The 14,765-nt window shown below is 40.0% G+C and overlaps 3 protein-coding genes across 3 annotated transcripts; all 3 read left to right on the top strand.

Moving 5' to 3' along the window:
- Window positions 1-328: 328 nt before the first annotated feature.
- im:7138535 (uncharacterized protein LOC797998 homolog) lies at window positions 329-3,203 on the top strand. Its single transcript, XM_068585182.1, has 8 exons — window positions 329-467; window positions 680-786; window positions 1,467-1,592; window positions 1,714-1,973; window positions 2,059-2,139; window positions 2,218-2,334; window positions 2,481-2,627; window positions 2,728-3,203. Exons 1-8 carry the CDS (start codon window positions 424-426, stop codon window positions 2,893-2,895), a joined length of 1,050 nt encoding a protein of 349 aa, XP_068441283.1. The 5' UTR covers window positions 329-423; the 3' UTR covers window positions 2,896-3,203.
- A 1,192-nt stretch (window positions 3,204-4,395) lies between these two features.
- chchd2 (coiled-coil-helix-coiled-coil-helix domain containing 2) lies at window positions 4,396-7,507 on the top strand. The gene is made up of 4 exons (XM_068585109.1): window positions 4,396-4,580; window positions 5,552-5,801; window positions 6,355-6,547; window positions 7,130-7,507. The coding sequence occupies exons 1-4, from the start codon at window positions 4,531-4,533 to the stop codon at window positions 7,138-7,140; spliced, it is 504 nt and encodes a 167-aa protein (XP_068441210.1). The 5' UTR covers window positions 4,396-4,530; the 3' UTR covers window positions 7,141-7,507.
- Window positions 7,508-7,691: 184 nt separating this feature from the next.
- Window positions 7,692-14,376, top strand: phkg1a (phosphorylase kinase, gamma 1a (muscle)). The gene is made up of 10 exons (XM_068585432.1): window positions 7,692-7,993; window positions 8,646-8,794; window positions 9,833-10,011; window positions 10,229-10,283; window positions 10,368-10,433; window positions 10,544-10,707; window positions 12,589-12,679; window positions 12,949-13,102; window positions 13,254-13,379; window positions 13,882-14,376. Exons 2-10 carry the CDS (start codon window positions 8,712-8,714, stop codon window positions 14,146-14,148), a joined length of 1,185 nt encoding a protein of 394 aa, XP_068441533.1. The 5' UTR covers window positions 7,692-7,993; window positions 8,646-8,711; the 3' UTR covers window positions 14,149-14,376.
- The last annotated feature ends 389 nt before the right edge of the window (window positions 14,377-14,765 follow it).

Here is a 14,765-nt window from a genome sequence, read left to right as displayed (position 1 = left end):
TGCTGCATAAATAAAGCGTACTATGACTATTATGATTATAACTATTATGATTATAACTATTATAATTATTATGAGTCATTTTTATGTTTTATTATTATTGTTACAATTATCATCATTATTATTACACTTTTCATTTTACATTTTGTTTGTTGTTTACAATTTCATGTGAATCAATCTTTTAAATTCATTCCACATATTTTGTAAAATGTTCCTTTTAAAATCGTTTCTGCATTCATTCTTATTTGTGTTGAATTATTATAAAAGCACTCCGTACTCCGGCCAGCAGGTGGCGGTACGTGGCCTTTCATTAAACTTTGTAGGAAAAAAAAGGGGAAGCACAATTTATAAACACGCTTGAACTTTGAGTTGGGAAGAGCTGATTTACAGATTTATACATCAATAGTTTACAATTATATAGTGACAATGGAGAGGAGCGCAGGGACAGTTTCAGCTATCAAAGCTTTAGGGTGAGTAACCGCTTCCTTGTTGGCTGCGTAGTCACCTAACTTACCTTCGTGTGTTACAGAAATGTATTACAAGCTCTTGTTTGGGACAATTTCATACAAGTTAACTAGTTTACTTCAACCTCTTGTTAAATGTGTAATTTTGCATCAATAGTCTGGCTTTTACGACCGACGTAAAGCTGCTCATTTCACCGGCCGTCCTACTTCCTGCTCAGGTACCCGGGCAGCTCGTGCCTGTCGCGGTGTCGGTGCGATGAGCTCCCCTGCCCGCTACTCACCTGGCTGACTGCGGAGCTGACGGCTCTCTGTCCGGAGCTCCAAGGTGCTCACTGCGAACCTCTGTCCAGTCAGACATGCTAAGTCTTCAGGTGGTGTTTCTTCTCACTGAGTAGAATAACATCCACATCTGGGTAGTTTTTGAGACACTGGCTAACTATGATCTGAGCTCTTTTACAACTTTAAACCATACACTTTGTTTCCGTTGCAGTGTCTGTGTTTTGAGTTTGTCTGGGGTTTGTTTTTGTGGTTTAGTATTCTTCTATTGTTAAGATATATCGCTATTCATCCTTAAGGAAGTGTGTGTGTGTGTGTGTGTGTGTGTGTGTGTGTGTGTGTGTGTGTGTGTGTGTGTGTGTGTGTGTCAAAGGTGCTCACTTTAAAAATATATTAATATTTCTCTATATTAATATTTCCCATGCATTAATGGTCAATTGAAGAAATCTTACAGCTTAATAGATTACAGATTTTTTAGGATGATGCCAATATCAATTTTTGTCAATTTAGAAATTCTGATAATGACATTGATAGTATTTTTGTTATTGCTGTTATACAGGAACACGCAACACACATTGTTTGTATAAGTATGCCTACATTGTGTACCCAATATATACTAATTGGGGTATTTTATAGTTTCTAAATTAATTTGTTGGTGAGTGCTCATAGACAAGTAATATTGGCCCTTATATAAACCTGGCTCTAAGAGAAACTTTTTTTTTTTTTTAGATTCAAGCAGAACAAGTGACGTCTTGCTGGTGGGGGAGTTGAGAACGTTGCTGTCCAACATGTTGTCTCCCCTCGCTGTGTTGACATCTGAGGTGCTGGGACCATCCGTCCTCAACAAAGTCACAGGTGAGAAATATTCTGACTCTTGTGGTTTATGTTGTAGAGTTGTGTTCCACTTTATAATTCATGATCATAACATTTTTCAATGATTGGTGCATCTTTTTAAACTAACTGTTAAATCCTTTAGAGTTCCTTGTAGCAGAATTGCAAGCGGCTCAAATAATGAGGCATAAGGAATTGCATCCTGTGGAGAAAACAACGGGAGACGAGTCTGAAAAAGAGCAGCGAGTTAAAGATCACAGCCATGAACTCGTTGAGTTTGATCAAGAATACGAAGATGACGATGCCAAAGACAGGAGAAAAGCGGAGATGCAGGCAGAATGGATATTACTGCTGCACGCCCTTGACATGGATGCCTCCTCGCAATTTACAGATGTGTTGAGTGAAGTATGTTTGACGTAAGAGAGACTGAGATGTCATGACTACGAACAGAGAAGTACTCAATGCTTTTTGAAATGTTATTCCTATGCAGGTGGAGTCAAGGCTCACTCGTCTACCGTGTGGACACATGACAAACTCGCTTCTCAACAATAGCCTCAGCTCAGCGCAGTGGGTATGTTACCACAGTTACTAGTTTATCACAAATCATATTATGTAACTCTTTGAACATTTTTTCCTTTCTGTTTCTCAGGCGCAAGTGAAAAAGATCAATCAAGTTCTGTCAGAGGACTATCAGTGTCGGCGACAAATGATGATCAAACGCTTTCAGGTGACAGTTGAGTCGTTTGCGTGGGGAGAAAGACAAAAGGTAGGTACACCTACCATCACTTCCTCGGTTCAGAACTCACTTCTTTTCAAAGCAGTAATACTAAAGTGGATCGTTCGTCTATTGTGGGTTATTGAGATTCATGATGACAAAAAAACAGCTCAGTTTAATCAGTTTTTTATTTACAGGAGCGCAGTGAAGCTCTGGCCTCCGTGCCTCCTCTTTCATCCCTCTCAGGCTCCTCTGGAGTCTCCTCTTCTCTTCTGATCGCCGCCAGGGAGGATACGTTCCTCATGGAGCCGATCAGGGCTGGAACAAGCACTCCCATTTACAAGGTACAACTGTAAACAGATACAAACTGTCCATGTGACTCTAAATGAAGACCTCTGAAGCTCAAAATACCGATGGCCTCTAATTCCTATTTGGTCTCACTAGATGTTAATGGGCAGCGTACCAGACAGAGGAGGGCGACCAGGAGAACTTGAGCCTCCTATGCCAGTGTGGACAAATCAAAGAGCAAAAGGAAACCGATCAGGACGAGGAGGTGGACACAATCAACAACGTAGATTTTCTGAAAAGAAGAAGAAAGGGAAAAATGAGTAACATGTCTGTCTCTTCCTGCTTAATTTGAGAAATAAGTGATATTTTTTCTTTAATCAAATCCTTGTTATGAAATAATATATGGCTGTGGAACGCTACATGTAATATGATTTTATAGTTATGAAGGTGTGCAACCTTCTTGGTTATACTACATGTACTACCTGTGTAGCGTACTTTTCTAAAATAGCTTCTCATTGCTATAATGTACTGGTATTTTACCAGATATTTTTGTTGAGAAAATGAATACTTGTGTAAATGTTTTTTATATGTTGGCTTTGCACATTTATATGTGGTCTTTTTTTTGCTGAAGAATAAACCAACAAAGAAATGCATTGTTATTGTGTGTTGTGTAATGAGCCATGTTGGTAATTATTTAACTGTTCAATTACCATTTATTATGTGGGCTGGAGCGTTCGTTTTCAGCGAGAAAACATGTCACTGACGTACATTATATTCTCTTATATTAACTGTGTTTGCAAGACACCAGAGAAACTCATTGGTATAAACTCATTAGCTCTATTTAGTTGTGTTTGATTGACTCTGCCTTCACAATGTGTTTTTTTTCCAGAAATTTGGGAACTAACTGAGTCACATCTTTTGTGTCAGTCTGTCCGACAGATAAAGGTACATTTCAGTTTAAATATGTGGAACATTATTAGCTTACGCGTTGGAAGCTGAGTATTGCTTGTCCAATTGCACACATTGTTGTATCCCAGTCTCTTAAAATTAAAACAAACTTAATTGCTATTTTGTTTTACTTTCTTTGTTATTAAACATGCTGAAATAAGTATAAAATAATCCCTAAAAGGATAATTAAGTGATTGATTCATCTAAGGTATGTTAGAATTAATTATTTAGGTTTAAAGGGTGCATGAAAAGAACAGTATTATCTACACGTTTTTAAACAGATGTAATGTTCAATTTACTGATGTAAAATGTAATATAATTTCAATTATGAAATATCTAATTTAAAACGCGAGTCAAAATGTATTGTGAAAAGCAGCCTATGGTTTACATTTATGTAATATTTTATAACCATTAAATGAAACAAAGTTTAAAATACATAAACTATATATGATGTTGGTTAGCATTAAGTCAAAGTCGATTATTCCACACGTCCAAACATACAGAAAGGTTGAACAAACGTTTCTATATATATATATATATATATATATATATATATAGAGAGAGAGAGAGAGAGAGAGAGAGAGAGAGAGAGAGAGAGAGAGAGAGATATATAGATATATATATATATATATAGATATATATATATATAGATATATAGATATATAAAGAAAAACTATCAGTCTGTATTATAGCAGCAGTCAGACATAGGAGTGTAAAATAGGAGGGTGTGAAGGAAAGTAAGTACTCCAATACTTCGTTTATACAGGTGCTACGTCGTAGTCGGTTCCCTCGTCGAAGAGTGTTACCATGCTCTTAAAGTGACAGCGCCCCTATCGGCGGTTAGATGTTCGGGGGAAGCGGTATACGACACAACACCGGAAGTTATCCGAGAGTCAAATGATGTAACACAATAAGTTCCGGACTAGCTAAAGGTCGACATAAGGTAGCCTGCGGAATCGCGTCCGTATTTGTCAACCAGAAAACTCACACATATTACCAATAATTCACAAAATGCCGAGAGGAAGCAGAAGCCGGTCGTCCAGGATGGCTCCTCCAGCCAGGTAACATTTCATACGTGTTGGTAAAACACGGATTTAGGGTCATTTACATAGCTGCGAACAAGTCTAGCGTAACGGTTAACGTTTTATGTGCCACTCGTTATTGGATTAACTAGTAGCTAGAATGTAGCTTATGATTATTTATGAGCGTCTCAATGTCTTCCTCTTGAACCAGGACATTGATGCTCAGAAGTCATTGATTAACTTAAGTGTTTAAGGTTACAGTGTGTAATCCAGCTACATCATCGTAATGTAATGTTGCATGTCATGTGACGTCACAGCGTCACAATTTAATACAATAAAGTTAAACTGTGTGGATTTACATCAAACTACAGGCAGCTGGGATCAGTTTTCCTTTGACCTGCATACACATTTAGACTTATTTTTGTTTTGCCATACGGGAGCTCAACGTTAGCTACTTGATACTATTTGGGAATTGTATTCATAAACCCATTAAAACCTTTTAAATAGTTTGTCATGCTTGATTTTTAGACCACGTGTGCCACATATAGTCGTAATAAAAGCTTAGGGCTCTAGACAGTAAGCCTATGCTCTAATGCCAAACTGTCCAGAGGCAACCAATCAGTGACCTCAGATGACACCCTATGCCTGGCCCACAATTAGTTACAACACTTTTTCTTTCTGTCCCTCTATTGCCCACTTTAAATAGCTTTTGAATATGATTCATATGTGCATAGATAACTTCCTTTTAATATATATATATATATATATATATATATAGTTTTATCCTTTGGGGTTTCTCATTGTCAACATTTGCCCTCGTGAGATTCTAAAGACAGAAAGTGTGCAGTCTTCTTTTCTTGAGAGTTGATGTTTTTGGCCTTCTTGAATTTTATAATTAGCATCAATTCAAAACAAATTCTAACTCATTTGAATCCAGCACTTGTGCCAGTTGTTAATAGTGTTTGGACCTGTAGAGTTGAAATTACTTTCTTACCCCCACCTATTGCCAGGGCTGCACCCCCTCCTATGGCCAGGGCTGCACCCCCACCCTCCTATGCCCCGGCTCCAATGCATGCTCCTCCATCTGCTATGGCTGCTCCAGCTGCAGCACCCAAGCAGCCTGGTATGTTTGCGCAAATGGCAACTACAGCCGCTGGAGTGGCAGTGGGCTCTGCAGTAGGACACACCCTCGGCCACGCCATGACTGGAGGCTTCGGTGGAGGAAACTCGGAGCCTGCCAAGCCTGATGTCACATACCAGGTAAATAAACTGGGATTTAGCATCTTGTCATAAGACTGAAATAGCCTCAGGGCAGATTAGTGTGTCTGACCTGTGTGAGGTAGGTAGCGGTAACAAAAAACAGATGGAGGAGGAAGTAGTGATCACTACCATTAGATGTTAACTGGTAGGCAACCATCTTAAATCCAGTTATTGGGGATTATGGATTACCGTGAACCACGTACATAGTCATACCATTCTCTTCACCTGGGTTTATCCACAGTGATATTAATGTGCTTGTGTGCTGACTGATTTTAATGTGTTGTCATTTTTTGTTGTCTTTTTGAGATAGGAAAAAAAACATCAAAGGAAACATGTAAAGCTTAGCGCAAATATCTTTGCCTGTGAGATGTCTTGAGAAGTTTTGACACTTGCATAATATATCACCATGTTTATCATTGCAATATTTTATTTTTCTGGTAACATTGGCAAGAAGATTTCACGTTTTGTCACCGTGTTCCATTTGAAACAAATGACTGAAATGACCATGCCTACTATAGATGTATAAAGGATCCCATCATTTGCTGTTTTTCAGGAGCCGTACCAGCAGCAGCCACAGTCCATGTACCAGCAGCAGCCACAGTCCATGTACCAGCAGCAGCCCCCTCAACAGCAGCAATCCTGCTCCTATGAGCTCAAACAGTTCATTGAGTGTGCTCAAAGCCAGAGCGACCTCAAGCTCTGTGAGGGCTTCAGTGAGGTCCTGAAACAGTGCAAGTTCTCTAATGGTGAGTAAAAAAGAACAGTTGTAAGAAATTTGATTTTCACATAGTTACACATTTATAGCCATGGCATGGCAGTCCAGCAGTGCAGTCTTGCACCACTTAAAAAAGTCATTGTTAATGTAAATTCTTCCATTTGTGCAAACATACAGAAGATTTTAAAGTTTGTTTCTCTCTTGTCCAACATGTAGTGATACAGATAATAATGTTTAAATAGTTTAAAAAACAAAAAAACATATAGACATGTATATTAAAAAAACTATGCATTACTCATTTCACTGTTTTGAGTCACACATCCACGGTCAGTCTTTTAATGACTTTTCTTTATACATTTGAGTTAATACTCCAAAATAAGGAGGATTTGAACACTTAGTCATTCAGACGTCATAGCCACATGACTTTGCATTATGCAGTCATGGGTCTTATGTAATTTGTTGCAATACACATTGTGGCCATAAGGAGGCGTTGATTTAAAGGCTTTCTGAATTCATTATATAACTTGCTTTTATTTCTTGTACTATAGGATTGTTACAAATTATAATTAAAAGTAGGACAATTTGTTGAATTAAACTTGTATTTTCTCCACAGGTATGTCATGAGACTGAGACAAAAACCTGAAGATTGAAGAACACACAACTGTAATGAGCCACCGTGCTGGATGAATACTACATGTGTTTTAACCTACAAGACATCAATAAACATGCTTCATTTTGACAACTGATTATCATTAGAAGGCATCATTGTGTTCATAGCCGCAGAGTTTGTAGTAATACTCGTATAAATATTGTTTATATATTTTGCTGCGTGTTGATTTGAGTTGTTTTCACCAGTTATTTTCGTTAGCTTAAGTGCTTTTAATTTAAATTGATGAACTGCGTGCTTGTTTCCATCCTCTGGATTATGATGTCTGCAGTTTGTTTGCAACATGTTTTAGATTTCAAAATAATAAAGCCCTTAAATCATAAATGCAGTGTGAGGTGTTCTAATCTATTACACTGCCTGTTTTTAAAGTTACACTGGACTTTCTAAGAAACGTTTCTATTTTTACATCCACTTTCTTTAATTAGACTTCGCAGGGGCCCAGCACCTGTCCAGTCACTCCGGCCTGAATGCATATGCACGAGCTGAGCGTTGCATGTGGAGGTGGTGATCTCGGACAGCCCTCTGCCTCTCTAAACGCCTCGCGGCAAGGGCAGCAGCGACAGGCTGTTATTTCATGGAGCTGGTTTTTATGCACACACGCGTTCAGAGACTGCTGCTGCGGAAGCATCTATTTATTTTTGGCGTCTGACATTAAAGCTCACCCTTTGCAAATGGCAGCAGCCCCACACCGCCGCGACAGCACCGGGGTCTGACCGGAGCGCTTCGTCCGTCCTCTGCCGCCTCACGAACAGACCGAGCGCTTGTGATGGATAACCGGAATAACCGCGACTGACTGACACACGCGACAAGGTGAGAGACCGAGCGGGCTTTTCCTTCTCTATTATGTCTCTTTAATGTGTTTATTATTGGAGACCGCAAAAGGTCAAATGGTGACAGAGGACGTGAGGGAGATTTTGTTCCCACACTGTGGCACGTTGCTCCATTAGTCTGCACCCCGTGATTTGACGGTAATGACGGCGAGTCCCAATCCGAGACAGTTCATTCGCTTATTTTCTGTTTATCAACACGAGTGAGACGGAGTTGTATTCATTGTAAAATGATAGAGAACAGTGAAAGGACTCTTAATTTGCAGATTAAGATGTTAAAAACGTAATTATAGGTTTATATAACTTTGTGTATCTATTGCAATTAGTGGTTACTGGTTAAGTTGTATTAGACATCATTATCTCAATTAATCGTTTATGAATTAAAAAGGATATTGTTTCTCAAAGGCCAAAGAGGCATTCAACCAGCAGTCCCCGAAATTCCAAAATTTAAAATATGAGAAGAACGGTTTGAGAAGCTGCAAATGTTTTTCATTTCTGCATAACACGTTGCCGAAAATAATTCTAATCAGCAACGATAACCAACTTAAATACCATTGCAGGGCTCCTCCTAATGCTTGATTAATAATGTGTCGTAATCGGTGCTGTGTCATTGAAAATACAAACGTTTCCATCAGCGACGGACTGCTGTAAGAGGAGAGCAGGTTGTGCAGCCTCAGTGGTGAACCAGCATCACAGCCACCATGACCAAAGAGGACGAGGTCCCTGACTGGGTGGGAGCCCAGGAGTTCTACGAAAAGTACGAGACCAAGGAGATTCTGGGAAGGTATGTTCATAAAGACTTCAACCTGAAGAAGGAGCAGAGAAGCATACCATGCACGTCTCCCCAAAATGTTAAACTACACTAATCCTTTAAAGGGGGCGCATACCAACATGTGGTAAATAATCGTCTCAAAATAATCTTTTGGCCCACAACAGCTCAACATGTTAGTGTTGTTCATTAGCGTGAGACACTGATGAAAACGAGTTGAATAGTTTTTAGTTGAAGTTTCCCAGAAGTCCCTGTGAAATGTCTGCAGTGCCAGAGCTTTTCTCGCTCTCATTATCAGTCACCTCCATCTGTCAGACAGTGGTGCTCTTACATAACACACGCAGTGTTCAAGGAGGCCGCATTCATGAACTCCAGGGTGTTTTGGACAAAGGTTTAGTGTTGGGAGCTATGCTGGATTGGAAGGCAGCCTGTTAGATTACATAATCCAACTTTATGTCTAAACGTGCAGGTCACAAGGTCACCAGACTAACAATGTGTTGTTAACAATGGGCTGCTCTACTCTTCACATGGCTTAGTGAGCTTCACAAACAGGGGATGGAGAGCCAGTTTGGTTAACTCTAAAAGGACCAGAATAATTAAATAAATAGAAATTACCATTAAGAGATTATAGTCTTTGACTTTATTATACTCATCACATCAAGATGAGGCACCTACTATACTACAGTGTCACCTGTGAAGGAGGTGCCTTTGGTTTTTAATCGACTATAAAAAGGAAAATTTCTAACTATTTTTTTTTCCGTGCAAGCTATGATATGCTGTACTATCTCAAGTTCAAACTGCACCATCTTTTCATTAATTCAATTTGAGAAATTGAATATTTTGCTCAATTTGGGTCGCGGCTTGTCATGGGTGGGCCTGGGTCCCGCAGCCAGACCAGTTGAGAACCATATGTAGGATGAACATGGAAAGAACACAGTTATCACAGAAAGCAGGAGCCAAAGTCTTTGAGTCCAGCTCTAAAAATGCAATCCTGTGAAGAAATAAGTAACCCCATGATGCTGTACAGATGTGAAGTGCTGTTTTCTTCCTCAGGGGAGTGAGCAGCGTGGTGCGTCGCTGCATCAACAAAAGGACGTCTCAGGAGTATGCGGTGAAGATCATCGACATCACCCCCTCGGACAAGACGACCCCGCAGGAGATCGAGGAGATCAGAGAGGCGACGGTGAAGGAGATCGACATCCTGAAGAAAGTCTGCGGACAAGACAACATCAGTAAGCCCTTTTATTCTCTTAAAAAATACAAATATTTTAATTAAAACTGTGCAAAAGCAGCTTCATTGAAACGTGAATCTACAATAAGTCTCAGAAAGCTGAGACTTATTTTGTCTCACTCGTCTGCTCAAGAGGTCAGGTGTGGTCAGGCGTGCTCTTAGATGTGTCTGTCTTTATTAAATACTGAGTGTACTTCAAATATCTCTCTCCTCTCCAGTACAGCTCAAAGACTGCTACGAATCCCACGCCTTCTTCTTCCTGGTGTTTGACCTGTAAGTGTCAAGTTTTAGACGACTGAGTTTTAAACAGGATTTCAAGTTAGCAGCTTTTAAAAGGTTTTGTTTTGTTTCCTGCAGGATGAAGAGAGGTGAACTTTTTGACTACCTCACAGAGAAAGTTACTCTGAGTGAGAAGGAAACCCGGTCAGTAAGAGTGTTATGTCAATATCTGAACTATCTGAGAAGACAAAAGAGATGAATTGTCCTAAGTCTTAATTAAAAGACTGGTCGGGTTTGGTGTTTGTTGGTTTTAGGAACATCATGCGTGCTCTGCTGAAGGTGGTCCAAGTTCTGCACGGCCAGAACATCGTCCACAGGGACCTGAAGCCTGAGAACATCCTTTTAGACGACCAGATGAACATCAAACTCACCGACTTTGGCTTTGCTGTGCAAATCAAGCCGGGACAGAGGCTCAAAGGTCAGTAAGAGCCGACATGGAAACCAACCAGCAAACATTATGACATTATCTGAATACATTCAAGGTCCTTTCAAAATAAAACGTTTACGTCCAGGTAGTCCAAAAGTGAAAAGAAATCTAACTGCAAGCCAAGCAGACCGTTACAGTTTCCATCGCGCATGTCTCACAAGCAGGGTGAAATGCAAAGCCAGAGACCTCAGGGGATAGTCTCCAGCTCCAGCTTCTTCTTCTTCAAGTTAAAGTGTTCTTCTTCTATAAGCTAAAGTAGCGCAACCAACTTGACTAGGTGCACACAGCACCACCTAAAGTACTGAAGTTTGTGTGCACTGTGCAGGGCAGGGATTACACAGTGACGGCCAGTCCACTAGCCTTCACTGTTTAACCGGTGGAGACAGAAAGAGACGAGAAAAACGAGAGAGAGAGACATACAGAGAGACAGAGGTGAGATCTGATTGAAAGAGCATTAAAGCAGCGTCCTAGGCCTGTGCCAGCTGGCTGGCCTGAACAGCCAGCAGCCAGCAAGCCATGAGGAACAGACAGGAGACAGGAGCTGCTCAATGAAACAATAATGAGACAATAAGCTGATAGGAAAAAATATTTATAACAGATGTAGTGTTTTTGTAGAAAAACGATAACATTATAAAATATATATGTAACTTTTAATTATTAACATTTTATTTATTTATTAGAAAATAGCTATAACTTTGTGATTCTGTTGAGGCCAGCAAAGAAGGCCGAGCTGGCCCTGACGGCCCGTCACTGCACTGACATATTCCGAGCAGAAATTCACACCAGTGTACTCACGCTGCAGATATATTTGTTTCTATTACCGTTACTATGTTCAAAACCTTCAGTGCCGTTCCAGCAGCTGCTGGTGGTCGGCTGAGAATCTGGGTCTGGTTGCACAACATGCTCTCCCGTGTCTCTGAGCCTCTCTTACAAAGGTTAAGATGCAACAGGACACTGTATGTATTTGCTGTAGTCTCAAACGCTCAGAGGACACTGACCTTTTCAAATAAGACTCAGAGAGCATCCGATCATTATTAGCATTACATTACATTTAAGCTGCCGCTTTTATCCAAAGCAAGTTAGCAACTTACATGTTTTTGCTCTGTACACCTTAGACAAAGCAACGGAGAGCATTTAAGGTTTAAGTGTCTTGCTTTAGGACCACCAATCCTCTGATTGAAAGACGGGCATGCTAACCACTGAGCCACAGTCGCACAGTAGCAGTGAGAGCTGGCAAATCAAACGTCTCATGGAACTATCCATCCTCAAATCATTTATTGGTAAATATGCAATAGAGCTGAACTCAAATCTGTAGATCTCCAGTAACCCACCGACACATAATTAAAAAGCTGCCTTCAAATTAACCATCTGGTAGCAAACCCCATTTTCTCAGATGTGGGCAAATGGTGTGATGCATATTGATGTTATACTTAGACAGAAGCCACTTGTGGAAAGTAATTACAAGTGCTCAAGTTATCGTATTTGAGTGGGTTAAAAACTTATAATGGGATTTCATGAGTTTCATATCTCCTTTTGCTTAGATAGGAATGACAGAAAAGCCTTCAGCTATGCTTTTATGGTTCACGGGTTTAGTTCGCCCACATCCGTGAGAAAGTCTTGCTGTGTGCATTGCTGGTTTGAGGAAGAATTGTCTACTAATGTTGTTGTTGTTTTTATTATTATTATATATTACTTCTAATTCTAATTTGGGAGAGCTGTGGCTCAGGGTTTGGAGTAGGTCATCCTTTAATTGCAAGACTCCATCTGCCTGAGTGTAATACTCACGTTTTCTGCCAGAGACCAAGAGGTGAAACACCTTTTTAAGCTTTGTCAATGTGGATTTCAAAGAGTTTGATGCGTCTTGTGATGCAGAGGTGTGTGGGACTCCTGGTTACCTTGCTCCAGAGATCATCGAGTGCTCCATGGACGGAGGGCATGCAGGATACGGTACTGCTGTGGACATGTGAGTGAACAATCAGAAAGTTAGCAGTGTCAGATATACAAACTAAACAATTTAAGCAACAAAGTTATTTCAGATATTAACAAATGGCTAATAAACTATGTCAATGTACAATTTCAGCAGCAATGTGGATCTATTGTAAGCGCATGTACAATATAGAAACTCATGTTATCCTGTGACCTGACTTGCACACTTTCCAGGTTCTCAGGATAATTGAAGTACACAACGTTTACACACTTTAAGCTTGCTTTTCTCCTGGTTTCTGCCTGCAGATGGAGTTCAGGGGTGATCATGTACACGCTACTCGCAGGCTCTCCGCCCTTCTGGCACAGAAAACAGATGATGATGCTGCGTATGATCTTGTCTGGGAACTATGACTACTCGTCTCCAGAGTGGGAGGACCGCTCAGACACTGTTAAAGATTTGGTGGGCTCTCATCTCTACTTCTGCTAGCTGGGTTTTGCTACAAAACTTTGGATGTTTGACCGAATTGATATTATTTGTGACGATTATATGAAGCTGCGACACGGTTTTAATTACAGAAGAATAAATAAAACCCTCGGTGCGGTTTCCTCAGATCTCCCGGATGCTGGTGGTGGACCCAACGCAGCGATACACAGCAACAGATGTCCTCAACCACTCCTTCTTTTCTCAGTATGTGGTGAATGAAGTGCGGCAGTTCACTCCATACAGACGCTTCAAGGTGCGTTGGAAAAAAAGACGTGTAAATTAAATTTGCATAAACAAAGCATATACCATGAATGTTTAGGTTTATTTCCAACCTTCCATTTCATAATATCCATGATTAATCCATGATAATATTCACTGTATATAAAACAGTCTTGCATATTTACTCACCTGATTAGACCTTTCCAAATGCCTTATTTCATTCATTTTAGAGTTTATTATAAACATGTTTTAAGTTTGTTGGTAATTTTTCTTATTTAATTAATTTCATTGTGCACTAAAATGAATGAAAACAAATTGTTATGCGTAAAGAAGATATAAATCCCCCAAAATATGGTGTTTGAGAATGGTCACTGACAAAACTAATGAAAGAGTAAGAAAGACATCAAACAGTCTTGAGCGTATGGGTATGGGGTTTCGTACTGAAATATTGTTACGGTGAAGGGCAAGTACACTTTCACCACATTTAATATACCCGTAGCACTCCACTCAGCTTTTACCAAAATGTTCTCTTTCAGGTCATTTGCATGACCGTCCTTGCAACAATGCGAATCTACTGCAACTACCGCCGCGCCAAACCCGTCACCAAGGAGGTGATCAAGAGCGACCCGTACGCCGTCAAGCCCATCCGCAAGCTCATCGATGCGTGTGCATTCAAGATCTACGGCCATTGGGTTAAGAAGGGACAAACTCAAAACAGAGCAGCACTTTTCGAGAACACTCCCAAAGCCATCCTGCTGTCGATGGCTGCCGAGGCCGACGAGCCGGTCCACCACATCTGGTAATGAGCACTTGTTCCTCGGGGCACATTGATGGAAATGATACTCTATGCCCTTCTCTGATGTATAAAGGAAATTAACTGGTAAATCGTAACCGACCACCAGCAGATAAAGTTGGTTTAAGTTTGTCTTAAATGTGGAGCCTGTTTTGCTCATTCATTTTAACATGAAGCATTTTCGGTTGATTTGCCTAAAGAACAACTAAATGTGGTAAACTAAACATCTGCAACATCCCCACTGAGAAAATATTGTCTGTCCTATGAACCCATTCTCAACTGTTACAACTGAAAACGGACTCTTTGAATACTATGCAAAAATCTCCATATCACAAACATGGACAGTATTGTTCCACATTAACCCTTTTACTGTATGAAATCTAGACAAGTCATTGTTTTGTTCAAGGTTAGAATATTGATTTGATTTTTTAATGATCATTCATCAAGTCACCCGAATGACGTGTAGTAATGTTAACTCTTCAAATGATCATTTGTTTTAACAGAACTTTGACAGCCAAAGCAAAACCTGTGGAAATAAGTCATAATTTAGAGTAGAATATGAAGCAGTTAAACTGTATACTTGAAATGATGTGTACTGTAAACCTATTTGATCATTATGCAGGATGA

The sequence above is a fragment of the Clinocottus analis genome, unplaced genomic scaffold (genome assembly GCF_023055335.1).
Source record: "Clinocottus analis isolate CAN_PGR_092001 unplaced genomic scaffold, fCliAna1.0.p SCAF_2, whole genome shotgun sequence".
Taxonomy (NCBI): domain Eukaryota; kingdom Metazoa; phylum Chordata; class Actinopteri; order Perciformes; family Cottidae; genus Clinocottus; species Clinocottus analis.
The sequence above is the reverse complement of the archived record's forward strand: the minus strand, read 5'-3'. Positions and strand labels throughout refer to the sequence as shown.